The following is a 15,477-nucleotide window of genomic DNA, read 5'->3' on the forward strand; positions in this document are numbered from 1 at the left end:
AGAGTTTTACAAAATTAAGTTAAATTGATTTTATTTAGAGTGATACTAGAATTAAAATTTACAATTTAACGCAGGTAAGTTTTAAGTTATTTATTTTGCAGTGCTTAATTTGCATTTGATATGAATTATTAGGCAATTGATAAATTAATGATGCTCATCTAATATAAACAACGCATACTCGAATTTGCAATTTGCAAATGTGCAATCTAATACTTGAAACGCTATTTAGTCAATTTACTAAAGAGTTTACGTATAGCATTAGATATCAGCAATTTAATTAAGTTTTCAATTGGTGTAAAATTCATCATTTTTATTGACTACTTGAGGGGATTCTGTAAGACATACACAGCCTACTTGGATTTGCGCAGCGATAGTTTGACTTCCTTGGCCCAAACAACATTGTTGATGAACTCTCCGAGCAGATAGAGAGCAAATGTGAAGCCCAACACAGCGGCGAAGAATAGAATACGCTGTGGCAGCTGCAGGACCTCCAAGACAGGATATACCCAGACATTGGAGTAGTGTTTGATAATGTGTATCCAAACCAGATAGCTGCCCATAAAGATGGCGAGACCAGTCAATCCCTTGCTGCGTGTGGGATAAGCACGGTATGATGTAAACATCTCCAAGACAATGAAGACAACAATATTTGTATGCAATACATGATTGAGCCAGCTGCGAAAGTATATGACATAAAATAAATTAATAATTCATATAAATAGACAAAATGCAATTCTTTCTCACTCACCTGGGGAAGACAGGATCCAGCACCTTAGGGAAGACTAATTCACGATCGATGGCGTAGAGGGTCCAGAACGTTATGCCCACATTCAGGGCGACCGGAAAGGCCAGTGTAGACAGCAACCAATCCTTGAATTTCCGTATAGCGGGCGCTCGCCGTGGAACCAGCTCGTTTGTGCCCACAAAATCATTCACGAGGGAGATAACGTAATACAGGGCTTGTATTATCTGTAAGTGCAAAGAGATAGGCATGTTATTCTGATAGCTCAAAAGGGGGTTGATTAGCGGACAATTGAAGTGGAATGAATTGCAAACCGCTAAATCACTGAAGCTTGACAACAACAACAAAAAAGAACTCAAACCGGTTGTCATTACATGTTTAAATTCAAATTGGCCTAATGAGTTATAATAGCTGCTATTTAGACTCTTTTTTCGGTACCTTACCGCATTCAGAAACGTAAGATATTTGAACTTTCCACCAAAGGGATGATAGATTAATTTCGAATTGGGATCTGTTTGGGCTGGAAATTCAACGAATTTATAATCATAATATATGCCATAGGTGAATTGTACGGCAGCTGTCAAATGCAGCAATGTACGCAGTGCGCCAAAAACACTTTTGAACAGCGAGTTCGTTGCAGGAGCGTTTGTGGCCATTTTTATCAATTATATGTTTCTTTATTGCAATTAATTGATTTTTCACAACCGCAACAACAGCATCAACAGCAACCGGCGAGCAAAAAATTTATACTGAAGACGGTTGTACTGTTGTGTGCCCGTGGCACCCGAAATGATAAATTATCGATACTTTACAAGGATTTTTATATCGTTTTTTGCCGCATTTTGGGTGGCTGGTCACATTTGTAGTCTTTGGCGCTTTTTATTGAAACAAACTCACGATAGTGTGATAAAAAGCGTTACTTGGTACTTAAAGTAAATTGATGATTAAGAAACATGCTAATACTTGACTGATAACTAAAAATATTAATTTATTATCAAATAAATAATAACAAATTAGCTATTGCTTTTATGTGTTATCTAAGCTGAGACCACAAATCAGTATTAAATTGTTATCAAGTTGCAATAGGTGAAAGCTTTTATGTCATGGTGACTAAGCGATTGTGGTTAGAGATATGCTTTTAACATGAATTTTTAAAATATTTACTGTATAATTTCTCTATAAATAAGATTTTTTAGAGACTGCAATTTGATAGCAAAATTACCTATGTTTTTAACTAGCACTTGCACTTACCGCACAGAGAAATGTTAAGAATTTAAATTGCCCACCGAACGGAATAGAATTTGGTAATTCTAGGGTATGCAAATAGTAAATAGCATAATTAAATTGAATGGCAGCTGTTAAATGTAAAAGAAATTGCAATAGACGATAAAAAACTAGAAACGTGGAACGCTCATTCTTGGACTTGGATCTGGCCATGCTTAACACACAAGAGTTCACAATCTACTGACTTGTTGGCAGGTGAAAAACCTGCGACAATCATATATGTATATACATATACATTTATTTTTTATTTATTTATTTTTTTTTTTTTTAATATAAACATTAAATATTAATTCGTGCTATGTGGGTAACTGATAAAGTTCCTTATCAGCTAGGCAATAGTAATACGTTAGCATAAAACTGTAATTGAATCTTATTGGATGTAGATGCAGCTAATCAGCTATATATGTATACTTTCATATCAGTTACGTCTATATATGTATTAGTAGGTGACTTAAAGCACATAAAAGCCGTTAGAGATAAGCCCCTTTTGTAATTTAACAGACTGCACTCTAACAGCAAAGCTGTTATGTTAGCAACAAACGCAAACCAGGGCTGCAATTACACTCACCGCACAGATAAAGGTCAAGAATTTGAATTTGCCAGCGTATGGATGAAAAACTGATCTTGGCATTTCCAAATTATAGAAATAGTAGACGCCATAGTTGAATTGTATGACAGCCGTAGTGTGTAGAAGTAATTGTACAGCACGATTGAAACCTGGGGACGTGGAGCCCTTATTTTTGGATTTGGATCTTGCCATGTTTAACACTCAAAAGTCAATTTTATACTGATTAGCCGCAAATGCAAGCAACAAGCTAAGAATATATTTTATATATATGTACATACAGTTCAACATGTGCATATGAGCGACCCACTGATAACGTTGCTTATCAGTGGGGCAATAAAAACAAAATAGTGTTCAGAGAGCAAATTTTAGCTGAAGCAGAATTTGAGTGAAAATTAAATTTACTTTCACCTCTTCAGCATTAGGGCGACCACTGTAACTGTCATTCATGTTTACAAGTGGGTGGTGATATGCTATATATAGATTTGTCTAGTTGAACAAAAGCTATTGAGTATGCGGTTGTCGCAACTAATGCGAACTATCGATTGAATTTCGAGCTCGTTGGAAAGCCGCGTGAAGGTCAAGGGACAAACCCAAGCGATGTGACGCACCACTAACATGTATATTTAATCGCTATCCACTATTTAGATAAGCAATCAATACTTATATTTAAATTTTTGTGAGCATCGTGAGCATAATTAAGTTTAACGGTAATTTCAATGAATAGTGTGCAGGGAAGAATTGAACTAAATTTGTATACTCATTCACCAAAGTGAAATGAGTATATTGGCTTTTTATTTCAGAAGGAAGATTTGATTGATTCAAATATATATATTTATTATTCAATTTAATTTCTACAAACCTACTGGTGTTTCATTCATTTATTTATTAGAAGTAGACATATTATATATATATTTATTCCTTGGTTTCCGCCTCGTTCTCACTCTCGCCGTCAGAGGACTCCAAATTGATTTCAGTAAGCTCCTGCTCCTCCACGCTGCAGCTGTCCAGTTGTCCAGTTTCAACCTTGGCTGCCATTGCAGTTGTCTCCGCCTGCTCTTCAATGACTGCCACTTGCTCGGCTTGCTCGAACATGGGATTATCAAAGGCACGTTCACGCACCTCTTCATTCTCCGCATCATAGCCAATGACTGCCAGGCGTTCCACTGCACTACCACCTGCTCCACCCGTTCCCATTCCAGCTGTCACATTATCAAATCGATTGAAGAGCAAATGCTGCGGCAAACGCAAATCCAAGTGATGCCAACGCCAGCGCCTCGGATTGTGTATCCATTGCGGTATGCGATTGAGATACGGATTCTGTGGCATGAAGTGAGCTAGCCCAATCAACGAGACAGCGCCCACAAGCACAATACAGAACAGTATGAGCAGCACCGAGGCAAAGCTCACATTGGGATTATATGGATGGCCGGCATAGAAGATTTTCAGATTTTTCTGCTGAGCCAGAAATTTGCTTTGATTCCGTTGCGCAGCGAAACGTCTCATAAACTCCACGCTACGCTCGCTATAGCCATTTCGATCCACAACAATCGCCTGCAAGGCATTGCCAAATGCTCTGGAGCCCACATAGTTCACATGCAACTGCAGTTCGTCCTGCAGCTGCTCCTTGACTATAAAACTATTGATAAGGCCAGTCAAGGTCTTGCGATCCTCCTCTACGCAGTGCTCGCTGTTCACATGCATCATGGCGCCACAGACCAAGCAGCAGCCGTCATTCGTGCGCAATGGGGAGACGCAATGCGGCACCTCACACTGCGGCTCCACATGGGAGCAGACCAGCTCCAGCAAGTTTTCATAGTCTATGTGGCAGCCACATAGCTCACCTCTGTAGTACTCCACAAACACATTCTGGGCATTATGGAAGAGCAATTGGCCCAGATCTCTGCTTAGCAGCTCCTGCAGATAGTTGCGCGATATGGAGGAGCCCGCTAGGATGAGCTGACCCAAGCGAAGATACTCCACATTCTCCAAGTCAAAGGAGAGCGGACCGCTATTGCCACTGATAACCACATGCTCATCATCGCAGGGCACGCGATCCAGGTCGAAGTAGCTATCGATGGCTGAGCTGGAGGGGGAGGCGCTGTTGGGCTGGCCACTCCAGCTACTGGGATCAAACCATTTGCTCGTCTTGGCTGGCTTTAAGTAGGCGCGTTTCTCATCACTCTCACAATCTCTATTCAATCCCGAGCCCACCCCAAGTTGTATGGTGGCATCCTCTGCCAGCAACAAGCCACCCAGACGGGGCAGCACGAATCCTCCCACTGCCAACTCCTTGGGCAATGGCAGCACAGCCGGATAATAGCTGGGAAAGACAACCTTATCCTGGGCACAGGGCAAGTAACCATCCAGCCAGGCATCGGCATTATCGAAGGCGGCCCCAGCACTATGCCACTTGATGTTGGTCGTCTCCGCCTCCAGAGCGAGTAAAGCGAACAGCACTACAGAGATCCATTCCATCATTTTGACTGCTGGGCAAATTGTAGACTGAAGACCCACAATATGGGCTGATGCTACGACAGAGCTGTCATTAGTTTTGGGGGCGTTACTTCAGCTTCAACACAGCTTCAACAGACATATACACTAGCCAACAAAATTTGATAAGAATTTGAATTTTTTTTCATATCCTAAATTCTAATATCTAATTACGAAATCTTGAATTTTATATATTTTAGTAATCTAGGTATTTATCCTGCCCTCCGAATCTTTCGATTTTGTGTTCGATTAAATGTTGTTAGCCAGTGTTATCAATTAAGCAGTTTGTCATTCAAGCAGTCAGTCAGTCAATTTATTAGTCTTGCTACACATTAATTTAGACCCACAGCTATGAAAACCTAAACAAAATTTCAATTTCACATTTTTCAATTCCAGACGAAAATGAGCTACACAATTTTGGACATTAAAGAAATTTTAAACATTTTGAATATTTGATTTCCAACTGAGATCGATAAAAATATAGATAAATAAAATTGGAATTTGGGAATTGGGATTGCGATAACTGCCTAAGCATTTTAATGGATAATAAAAAAAATAAATTTGAAAATAAAACAAGTAAAAACAAGAGTTTCTTAATATTGTACTGCTTATATAGATAAATGCAGAGTATGTAACAAGTAATAAAGGGACAGTTATATAATAGAAATGATTCCATATGCTGTAATAATAAATTTCATATGGAATTTAAATACATTTAGTATCCTAATTATGGTAGTTCAAAAAATCGTCGACTAAATTTCATTTCTATTTTTAAATCCATAGATGAATTTTAATAAATTTGTTCAAGTAATAAATTGTTCAAAGCTAGCGAATGAGACGAACTTGTGCCCATTGCACATTTTCAATACATAAATATACCAATATCTATACACACATATACACTGTATTATAGTATAGCTGCTTTGCTACACATTCAGTCCGTATTAGAAGAATAGCGTTTATTTTGATTTTGATATAAACAATTGAAGTAAAGGAGAGGAAGGTATGCCAAAACAATAGAGGAATAGCAAAAATTAAAGCCGGATGGTAATCGTGCGTGTGCATGACCCGGCAATGCGATGTGCCATGGGTTCCACATGAAAGCCATTTGCTAAAAAAAAACACGACGAAACAAATAGCAAACAAACAAAATCCGAGTCCAAATCCGTATCCGAATCCACGTGCAGAGATATCTGCGAGTAGATGGAAAGCACTCTATCTCGTTTGTTTTTTGTGCTGAAGATCAAAGAATTTATTGAGATTATAAATCAAGGGCGACCAAGGTCGAACAAAATTAAAGATAAGCCTTAAAAAAACTTAAGAAAAGTTTCTTTGTTTGAAAAATCCTTGAACTTAAGTAGTGTAAAAGATGTTTGCGGGGAAGAACTAAGTCTTACGGAGAAGTTGAGAAAGAAAATTTTTAACAAAGAGATGGGCAGATTATTGTTCGTTATCGGTTAATGATTAAGTATGTATATTTTTCAGTGACGATTGGCCAATGGACTGAATCAGTAGCACTTTCAGTCAATCAGTTACGTAGCTCTCAATCATGGATCCATCAGTTAAGTAGCTAATCAATCAAGCATCGATAATTCAATCAATGCGTCAGTCAGAGTGTCACAAAAAACGCTACTGTATAATTAGATTTAGTTGCTCATCAAATTCAAATACTCTACTCGACAGTAAATGTTATAGTCAATCAGAAGCAAGCCATCAATCACAGACGTAAACAAAAACCATAATGAACAAGTAAGAAGGCTCTAGTCGAGACTGCTCGACTAGGAGATACCCTGAACCCTCCAAGCTGATATTCTAATCATTCTGTACTTTTTCTATGCACACATGCATCCAGACGCACGTATAACGAGCTCTGCTGCGCCAGCAGCGACTGCGCTTGGGCTGCGCTGCAGTGTGGGCAATATTATATGAATTTATTTGTTAAATAATTAAATTTTTAGACGTACAATCTTAATGAAACTTTCAGAACGTAATCATAGTGTATCCAAAGCACAAGGTTCTAGTACTTGAAATGCGTTTTTTACAAATTGGGAGCGAAGGGGGCGTGGTATAAAAGATCTGTAAATTACAAAATATTTGTATTCATTATATGTATATAGACAGTCTGAAGTCTCCAGGTCTAATAGTATTTCAATGAGGCTGAACAAACAAAATCAATTTTTCGATTACTCTCGATAAAAAAGTTATCGGATGATTTATCGAAAATATAAAGCACACTCGCACTGCGTATGGTATACACGAGTATGCGTGGCAAATTTCAGCTCTCTAGCTCCTATAACTTCTGAGATCGACGCACTCATACGGACGGACGGACAGACGGACGGTCAGACGGGGCTATATCGACTCAGCTCGTCGCGCTGATCAAGAATATATATACTTTGTGGGGTCTGCCATGCCTCCTTCTGCCCGTTACATACTTTTTCACAAAACCATTATACCCTGATTTCCCATTTTCAATGGGTTCAGGGTATAAAAATGTCTAATAGATATTATCAAACATTGCCGATTTATTTGCTTTCGTTTGCCATATCATCTGCGAAAATTCAAATCGATGATCGAATCGAATGCCCAAACTATTTTACGACATGTAAATGAGTTACTCCCGGGCAACACGCCCCAGAACGCCTCCCACAGCGCAGTGGGGCTGCCAGATAATCTGGCATCTATCAACGCCAATAAAATCGGCCACGAAGATGCTGGGGGCCTTTTGTTTTTGGACCAATTTGATTTGTGGCCAGCTTTACAATTCAATAAAAATGAAAATTAAAAAAAAAAATCTTTTTCTCTCATTGCTTTTACGGAAATTTCGCGCAATGAAAATAAATATTGCAAATTCTTTGCGAGTGTGTGTGTGTGTGTAACACTTTGCAGCGACAACAACTGAATGGTCGGATAATGAAATGAATGGCATTTAAAATGTATCTGTAAGACATGTGCATGGAAAATGTATCTGCAAGATACGCCAACTGCCCGCTTACAAATTGCAGCCAGTTGTTGACCCCTCAGCGCGAGAGGTGATTAAAAGAAACACAGGAAAAAAAGTAAAACGAAAATCGACACAGCAGGCAAATAAACAAACATATGGCAGACATAAATGGGAGACAATAATAAAAATCTGATTATACCCTGCAAACATTTGCGAAAGCGGAACAAGGGCAATCGAAACATGGGCTATCATAAATTGTGGTTGTTTCTTTGTTTTTAAAGAAGACAACCGACTTTAAATTTTAGAGCTATGGAATTAAGATAATATTATTGCATATGATATAATATTTGCATTATATTTGCTAATATCGATAAATATCGACTTTGAAAGGAAATCACAAGCGATTCGATTTTAATAGGACACCATTGACATAAAGATATATAGATGGAATAGTGGCTATAGTACGAATTTAATCATAATATCTAGAAATAGGTCATATTCTCGTCGTATATTCTCTGTTCCCGCAGCTCTACTTGTTTCTGTATATTTGAGCTGGAACACACTTGAAACGAATTGTGGCTGCGGTCGTCGTATTTCCGCCATTTCATAATGACCACGATTTATATATATTTGATATTATATATCATCATCTTGTGTTCTTTAACTTACCAGCGACCAATAGCTGAGAAATCGTAATTTTTGTGGAAAAGTTTCGGGCACCAGGCGACGACTGAAGCTCGTCTTTAATTTGTAGCTGCGTTGCACCTCAAAGCTACTGTAATACAGTCCATAAGCGAATTGGCCCAGCGCACACAGGTGAATGATTGTCACAAAGACACGCGATTTATAAAGCTCCACTTTGGTCATCTTGTATAGCTCTGAATATATATAGTATATACAGAATTTTACTTAGCTTTACTTCAACAAGGGTCTAGTTGTTTTTGGCCAAATATCCAGCAAACACTTCAATTTTTGTGGCTTGAATGAAAACTGAAGATGAAAATTGTAAGCAAACTTTAGTCGGGACTGTCCCACTACGAGCTACCCTGTACCCATAAGATGTATAATTAAGCATATATGAGCTGAATCTGAATAGAGATTTGTGTGTTTCTCAAGTCCTCAAGGAAGAAAAAATGATTGAAACGTGGTCAAGTGAATGAAGTTTCATATGATTTGAATAACAGTTCCAAGGTTAAATCTTCCCAGAAACATTTTTAGATACTTTAGCAAACAGCCTCAAGTACAAACATATCTTGCTCTGGAATATATGAGCTTCATGATTCCTATTAAACTTTCCTTGTCCATCGCAAGTATTTTATTTGAAGCATACCCTGTGTAAGCATTTCCCATGGGTACAACTGTTTGCGAACCACAAAAAAACTGAGCAAATAAAGCAAAGGTGTTCAAAGGTGTCGTAGAAGCTAAATGTCTAAGCGTTAGGCTTCTTAAAGCTTGGCTGCATACAAATTTGAAATCAATATTTGACATAAATATTTAAAAACGAACAATAAGAATAACACATAAAAAACGTTAAATTGGTCTAATGGCAAAAAAAAAGCCTGAAAAGTGAAATTTCAAAATGCATAAACAAATGCTTAGCAAACCACATAAATTGATGAGAATTTGCTGGGCGATGTTTATAATTTTTACATATGTTAATAAGGTAATGGATTTTATGGCTAGTTGTTGATTGTTTCAATCGTTTGAATTTCGAAGCAAATCTTTTTTTGCGCACACGACAGACAACACGCACGTAAATTTGGATTTTCTATATAGTTCACTTTTTATTCTAGTTTTTTTTTTTTTTTTTTTTTTAATTTTTTATTTTGGCTGGTTTCTAGTTTATTTGTTACGCGCAAAGAACTGCGCGTATGGAAAACTGGAGTCGTACTGGCAGATTGTATGAAAATGTTGCTCATTCGCCGCATTGGCTCGATGTTGCTTTTAGTTGCGTCCACATACACGCACACATACAACACACTTGTGTACTTGTGCTGTTGCTTCGCATTGCGTGCAGCTGATGCGCATGTCCAAAAATTGTATATATTTTAGTTGTGTTACCCGTGGCAGTCGCCCAGCATTTGTTTGACCAAACATAACACTTATGTGGTATCCATGTATAGACTAAACAATCAAAACCATACGCAATACTGCGGCAAAAATCACATTTTGTCCCGCAGATAACGGCTTGTGCAAACAGACATATTTAAATCGACAAGCAAATGCGCGCCCTTTGCAATATCGTTATCGCAGGCTGTATCAAAGCAGCTGTTTTATGCTGCAGCCCTGGTCGTTTGTTATGTCTATCGACAATTTTGAGCACAATTTTATCATTTGATGAATTAACTCATATTTCTTAATGGAAACAAAAACATAGTATTTATATAAATAGGCCGCAAAATACTCATATAAGTAGAGTGTTTCAAGAACCGCACAATATATAAATCTGTCGCGTTTTCTTCATTTCTCTCTATTTCTCGAGAAGTTACAATACATCAGAGTCATGTCGTAACAACTACTTAGACATATTGAATAAAATTTGTATCAAAATTAAATAGCCAACAATTAGATAATCAATCAACAAAAATGTCGTTAGCATCTAAAGTGACATTAGGTTTAGCTGTTTGCGTTTCCACCGCCATTATAGGTTATGTTCACTATAAACAATCGGACGACCGGCAAGTATAAAGAATTCTTCAATGAAATTAAGTATTAATAGTAATTGGTTTACAGTAACAAACTACATGAGGGTGTTTTACGTGACGTAGAGCAGCAACAACGACGCAAGCACGAAAACCGTTATGCACTGCAGCAACAAATCGACATGACCAAACAGTTAAAAGCAGCGCGAGAAACGGAGACGAAGAAAAATCCGGACGTATTAGATACATAAACAACGAAAATGCCGGGGGCACCGGATCCAGTCTCAAAGCTGTCGTCACTTGTGTTACAGCAATCAATATGTGAAGCGCGCCAAATACAGCATTTTTATACACACAATTCACAATTGTTATTCTTTGTCTATATAATCTTTATAATTAGTACTCAATTTTATTATTACGAATGTGTGTATAAGTAATTACAATTCTAATGGGCGCTCGATAAAATAATTCACATTGTGTCACGGTTGGTTTGTACATATGTGGTGGACACCCCTTACTAAATCATAAAAAAAAACAAAAAAGGAGACTGCAGAGCTTTGAAATACACGTTAGTTGGCGTTCTTTGTCCGTCCTCTCTCACTATGCCACCAATAATGTAGTTGATAGAACCGTCCGAAGTCCAAACAGAATTTGGACCATTAATATCGACCTCCTCCTCCTTTACGTCTATCGCGATCGTTCCCATCACGATCGTTATTACGATCGCCTCGATCCGTTCCACCTCCGATGCCACGCTCGCCACCACGATCCGTGCCACCAACAATGCCGCGCTCGCCGCCACGATCAGTGCCGCCGCCGATGCCACGATCTTCGCGTCGACGGCGCGGCGACCGGCTTCGTGATCGTCGTCGCGGTCCACCGGAACGGGAGCGAGAGCGCGAACGATTACGTCGCCGGCGCGAATAAAGGTACCTCCGCAACTCTCTAGATATGGGCTTCAGGTGCATAAAATTGCAAAAGCCGGAACGTGTGCATTCACCCATTTCGTATTGTCTGCAGCAGGCCTCACGGAAATCGGTAACCGGCGACAATTCCGAATAAACAGGTCGTCCGCCAAACCAGCGATTGTTCAAATCATTTGCCGCCTTTTCGGCGTCGGCCTCATTGCGGAATTTGATGTACACATTGCCAACTAAATGGTCACCTAAATTATCGCAAACGTTCATCTCCTCAATTTCTCCATATTTGTCCTCGCACTCGACGAAAACATCCTCAAAGAAATTGTCATAATGCTCCTGCATTTCCTCATCGGACACATTCGCTACCAAATGTGAACCGTCCGCCGATTTCGCTGAATTTTGAGGATTTACGTAGAGATTTTGCAGCAACACCGTTTGCGAAAATGTCGGCTTATTGTGTATGCGTGAACAGCGGTCGCCATGCCGGCACGCTCCGATTTTAAAGTAAAACGAGCAGTTGACTCTGCAATATGTAAATCGTTTGTTATTAATGTGCCGGAAAATGTACAGAAGGTACAACTGCAAAACATGCGGACCCCTGCTTTATTTTTTCTTTTTTTTTTTATTACTTACTTGTCCTTTTCTGTGCCAAAAATAGATGCCAAATATTCGGCCATCACGTTGATACGGTATTGAGCTGCTGTTTAAAACGATTAGCCTTCCTTGCGTGCCGTTTGCAGCGAAATTTGTTCAATGCCGTATTTTGTATATATTTTGACAAATTTGTAATATAAATTTTTCCAGGCGCACGCAAAAAGCAGCGTCTGTCGTATTCTGCTATAGCGTTGCCAGCTTCAAAATTAATTCAAGCAAGTCGTTCGGCGCTGCCAACTGAGTTTTCAAGGGAAATTTAATAACAAATATTGACAGGAAATTCAGTTTTAAATAATTCACATATATATTTAGTTTTGATTGCTTAAATAATTATAAGAATTGAACAATTCTGACTGTATTTCCTTAATTAATATATATTGTATTTTCTTACCAAAATAATATCCGGCAGCGCGCGACCTGTTACAGAGAGTGTTGGCAACGTTGCGCGTCTGACATTTGTGTGTGAGAGAGCAAGTGTGAGATTGCGAGAGCACGAGAACTGAGCGAATATTCACGACTCATGCATTTCTAGAAAAGTCCGACAGCGGCATTTTTGCATTTTCATAAGCTCACAACTTTGTGCGGTAAACGGCGTGTTTTTAGCAACATTAAATACTTTAAACGGTTAAAAAGCTCTTAATTAAAAAAAAAGAAGATAATTGAAGAAAAAATGGATAAGGTGCGTATTAGAATAGTTAACAAACAAGCAAAACGATTCTCATATATGAACGTTTCCTCTGCGGTCAACTACAGGTGAACGAACTTAAGGAAAAGGGCAACACAGCGCTAAATGCTGAGAAATTCGATGAGGCTATTGCTGCCTATACAGAAGCCATCGCGCTGGACGCCAACAATCATGTGCTCTACAGTAATCGTTCTGCGGCCTTCGCCAAGGCCGGAAAATTTAAAGAAGCTCTCGAGGATGCTGAGAAGACGATCTCTTTGAATCCCACTTGGCCCAAGGGCTATTCACGCAAGGGTGTTGCGGCCGCTGGTCTCCGCGACTATATGAAGGCTCTAGAAGCCTACAACGAGGGTAAGTTGTGTTACATATGCTGATTTACTTTGACCTCTCCCCAACATAACCTCACTTGTTTTTTTGTGTGTTCCTCAACAAGGTCTGAAGTATGATCCGCAAAATGCTATTCTTTTGCAAGGTTGCCAGGAGATCACGGCAGCTGTGCTGAATATGATGCAGTCTCGCGGTGATATTCCCATGGACGTTGATCCTCAATCGGGCAGTTCGCCCTTTGAGAGGAAATCGCAACCGTCCAAGCCGGCAGAGCCCCCCAAGCCGGCTGAGCCGCGTGTGGAGGACATGACCGAGGAAGAGCGTAAAAAGTACTTTGCCAAGAAGGAAAAGGAGCTAGGCAATGCTGCTTATAAGAAGAAAGATTTTGAAACTGCCCTCAAACACTATCATGCAGCCATCGAGCACGACCCGACTGACATCACGTTCCATAACAATATTGCGGCTGTTTACTTTGAACGAAAGCAGTATGAAGAGTGCATCAAGCAGTGCGAGAAGGGCATCGAGGTGGGACGTGAAAATCGTGCTGACTTTAAGCTAATTGCAAAATCCTTGGCTCGTATCGGCAACACCTATCGCAAAATGGAAAACTATAAGCAAGCCAAATTCTATTATGAAAAGGCCATGTCTGAGCATCGTACCCCGGAGATAAAGACATCGCTCAGCGAAGTTGAGGCCAAAATTAAGGAAGAAGAGCGACGTGCATACATTGATCCAGTTAAGGCCGAAGAAGAGAAGGAAAAAGGCAACGAGTACTTCAAGAAGGGTGACTACAGCACTGCTGTTAAGCATTATTCGGAAGCCATCAAACGTAATCCGGATGATCCCAAGTTGTATAGCAATCGTGCAGCATGCTATACAAAATTGGCTGCATTTGATTTAGGCTTGAAGGATTGTGATACTTGCATTAAGCTCGATGAGAAATTTATCAAGGGTTATATCCGAAAGGGCAAGATTCTGCAAGTAAGTGTACCTCAAATACATAGCTTAGGTACAAATTATGATTATACTACTCGATGTTTGTTGTAACAGGGTATGCAACAGACCTCTAAGGCTTCAGCCGCGTATCAAAAGGCCCTAGAATTGGATCCAAATAATGCTGAGGCAATCGATGGCTATCGTCAATGCTCAATGAATTTCCAACGTAATCCACAAGAGGTGCTTAAGAATGCCATGTCCGATCCGGAAATACAACAAATTCTCAAGGATCCGGCCATGCGCATGATACTCGAACAGATGCAGAACGATCCAAATGCTGTTAAGGAGTAAGTTTTCAACTTAAAAAAAAGAAAGAAAGAAACTCTATTTCTCCTTTCATTTGCAGACATTTACAAAATCCGGCTATTGCAGACAAGATAATGAAGCTACTGGAATCAGGCATTATACAAATACATTAGATTACAGAAATGAGAAGAAAAGAAAGTAACACAGAAAAGCGTTCAGGATATACATAAAACTAAACAATATGCATAACGAAGTAAAACTAATGCCCTGCCACAAAAAAATCTAAACATGTTGAACCTTAAAATATAATGTAAGAAATTACCTTGAATATCACCGCTAACGCTGACATGACTATAAACTAAACTAAAGCAGAGAAAAAAAACAAACAAAAAACAGTTTAAATGCAAAAGAAAACTTTTGTTTTAGAATATATATATTTAACACATATGTATGTACATCTGTTTAGTTGATTTACGCAGGTTCTGCTCTGGTTCTTTTTTTCATACTACATAAAATGCTGTAGCTTAGACATCTAAATAAATAAGTTTCTGAATGTAAAATAAAATACAAGTCAAGGAATGGAAATTGTATGTTAGAATATCTCACATGCTCAGAAGCTTCCTAACTCGCAATTTTTCTGCATTTCCACGTGCAGCACCTCCTTTAAGATTATATACATATAGTCGGGAAATACAGACGGTACGTTCCAAAGTAAATAAGAATTTTTCAAACTGAACACAATTACGTTTTTCATTTGTATAAATTTGTATATGGATATAATTTCATATAATTAGACAAATTACCTAAATAAAGTTGCAGTCGTGCAACCAAATGCGACAATTTTTAACGGACTAAAAATATTTTTATTTTAAGTACAAGTAGCGATGACCGTTACAAACTCAAAATATACCAACAAAATATACTAAATTGGAAATGCGGTCAGCAATCCGCATAGCTCGCGGTATTATTTAGTGCGTTT

General features: G+C 38.8%; 5 protein-coding genes across 14 annotated transcripts; 2 read left to right on the plus strand and 3 right to left on the minus strand.

Annotated features, from left to right (window-relative positions):
- Positions 1–14: 14 nt before the first annotated feature.
- LOC108609758 (androgen-induced gene 1 protein) lies at positions 15–9,919 on the minus strand. Of its 10 annotated transcripts, none has more exons than XM_089463939.1 (4): positions 9,782–9,919; positions 8,698–8,906; positions 749–969; positions 15–675 (listed from the first exon to the last, which is right to left on the minus strand). In XM_089463939.1, the coding sequence occupies exons 2-4, from the start codon at positions 8,893–8,895 to the stop codon at positions 351–353; spliced, it is 744 nt and encodes a 247-aa protein (XP_089320065.1). In that variant the 5' UTR covers positions 8,896–8,906; positions 9,782–9,919; the 3' UTR covers positions 15–350. The 10 variants fall into 10 exon arrangements, with proteins under 10 accessions (XP_089320065.1, XP_089320063.1, XP_089320064.1 ...); XM_089463937.1 differs by having other exon boundaries at positions 8,698–9,018; positions 9,782–9,913; XM_089463938.1 differs by having other exon boundaries at positions 9,764–9,913.
- Amnionless (amnion associated transmembrane protein) lies at positions 3,312–5,532 on the minus strand. Its single transcript, XM_018001490.2, has one exon. It carries the CDS (start codon positions 5,070–5,072, stop codon positions 3,507–3,509), a length of 1,566 nt encoding a protein of 521 aa, XP_017856979.1. The 5' UTR covers positions 5,073–5,532; the 3' UTR covers positions 3,312–3,506.
- Positions 9,920–10,316: 397 nt separating the features above from the next.
- Positions 10,317–12,391, plus strand: LOC108609771 (protein PET117 homolog, mitochondrial). The gene is made up of 2 exons (XM_018001517.2): positions 10,317–10,706; positions 10,762–12,391. Exons 1-2 carry the CDS (start codon positions 10,615–10,617, stop codon positions 10,919–10,921), a joined length of 252 nt encoding a protein of 83 aa, XP_017857006.1. The 5' UTR covers positions 10,317–10,614; the 3' UTR covers positions 10,922–12,391.
- Positions 11,036–12,365, minus strand: U2af38 (U2 small nuclear riboprotein auxiliary factor 38). The gene is made up of 2 exons (XM_018001499.2): positions 12,224–12,365; positions 11,036–12,113 (listed from the first exon to the last, which is right to left on the minus strand). The coding sequence occupies exons 1-2, from the start codon at positions 12,265–12,267 to the stop codon at positions 11,330–11,332; spliced, it is 828 nt and encodes a 275-aa protein (XP_017856988.1). The 5' UTR covers positions 12,268–12,365; the 3' UTR covers positions 11,036–11,329.
- Positions 12,392–12,756: 365 nt separating the features above from the next.
- Stip1 (Stress-induced phosphoprotein 1) lies at positions 12,757–15,083 on the plus strand. Its single transcript, XM_018001494.2, has 5 exons — positions 12,757–12,923; positions 12,998–13,280; positions 13,363–14,237; positions 14,307–14,539; positions 14,599–15,083. The coding sequence occupies exons 1-5, from the start codon at positions 12,915–12,917 to the stop codon at positions 14,669–14,671; spliced, it is 1,473 nt and encodes a 490-aa protein (XP_017856983.1). The 5' UTR covers positions 12,757–12,914; the 3' UTR covers positions 14,672–15,083.
- The last annotated feature ends 394 nt before the right edge of the window (positions 15,084–15,477 follow it).

The sequence above is a fragment of the Drosophila arizonae genome, chromosome 3 (genome assembly GCF_054131065.1).
Source record: "Drosophila arizonae isolate 15081-1271.41 chromosome 3, UAZ_ARI_1.0, whole genome shotgun sequence".
NCBI classification, from domain to species: domain Eukaryota; kingdom Metazoa; phylum Arthropoda; class Insecta; order Diptera; family Drosophilidae; genus Drosophila; species Drosophila arizonae.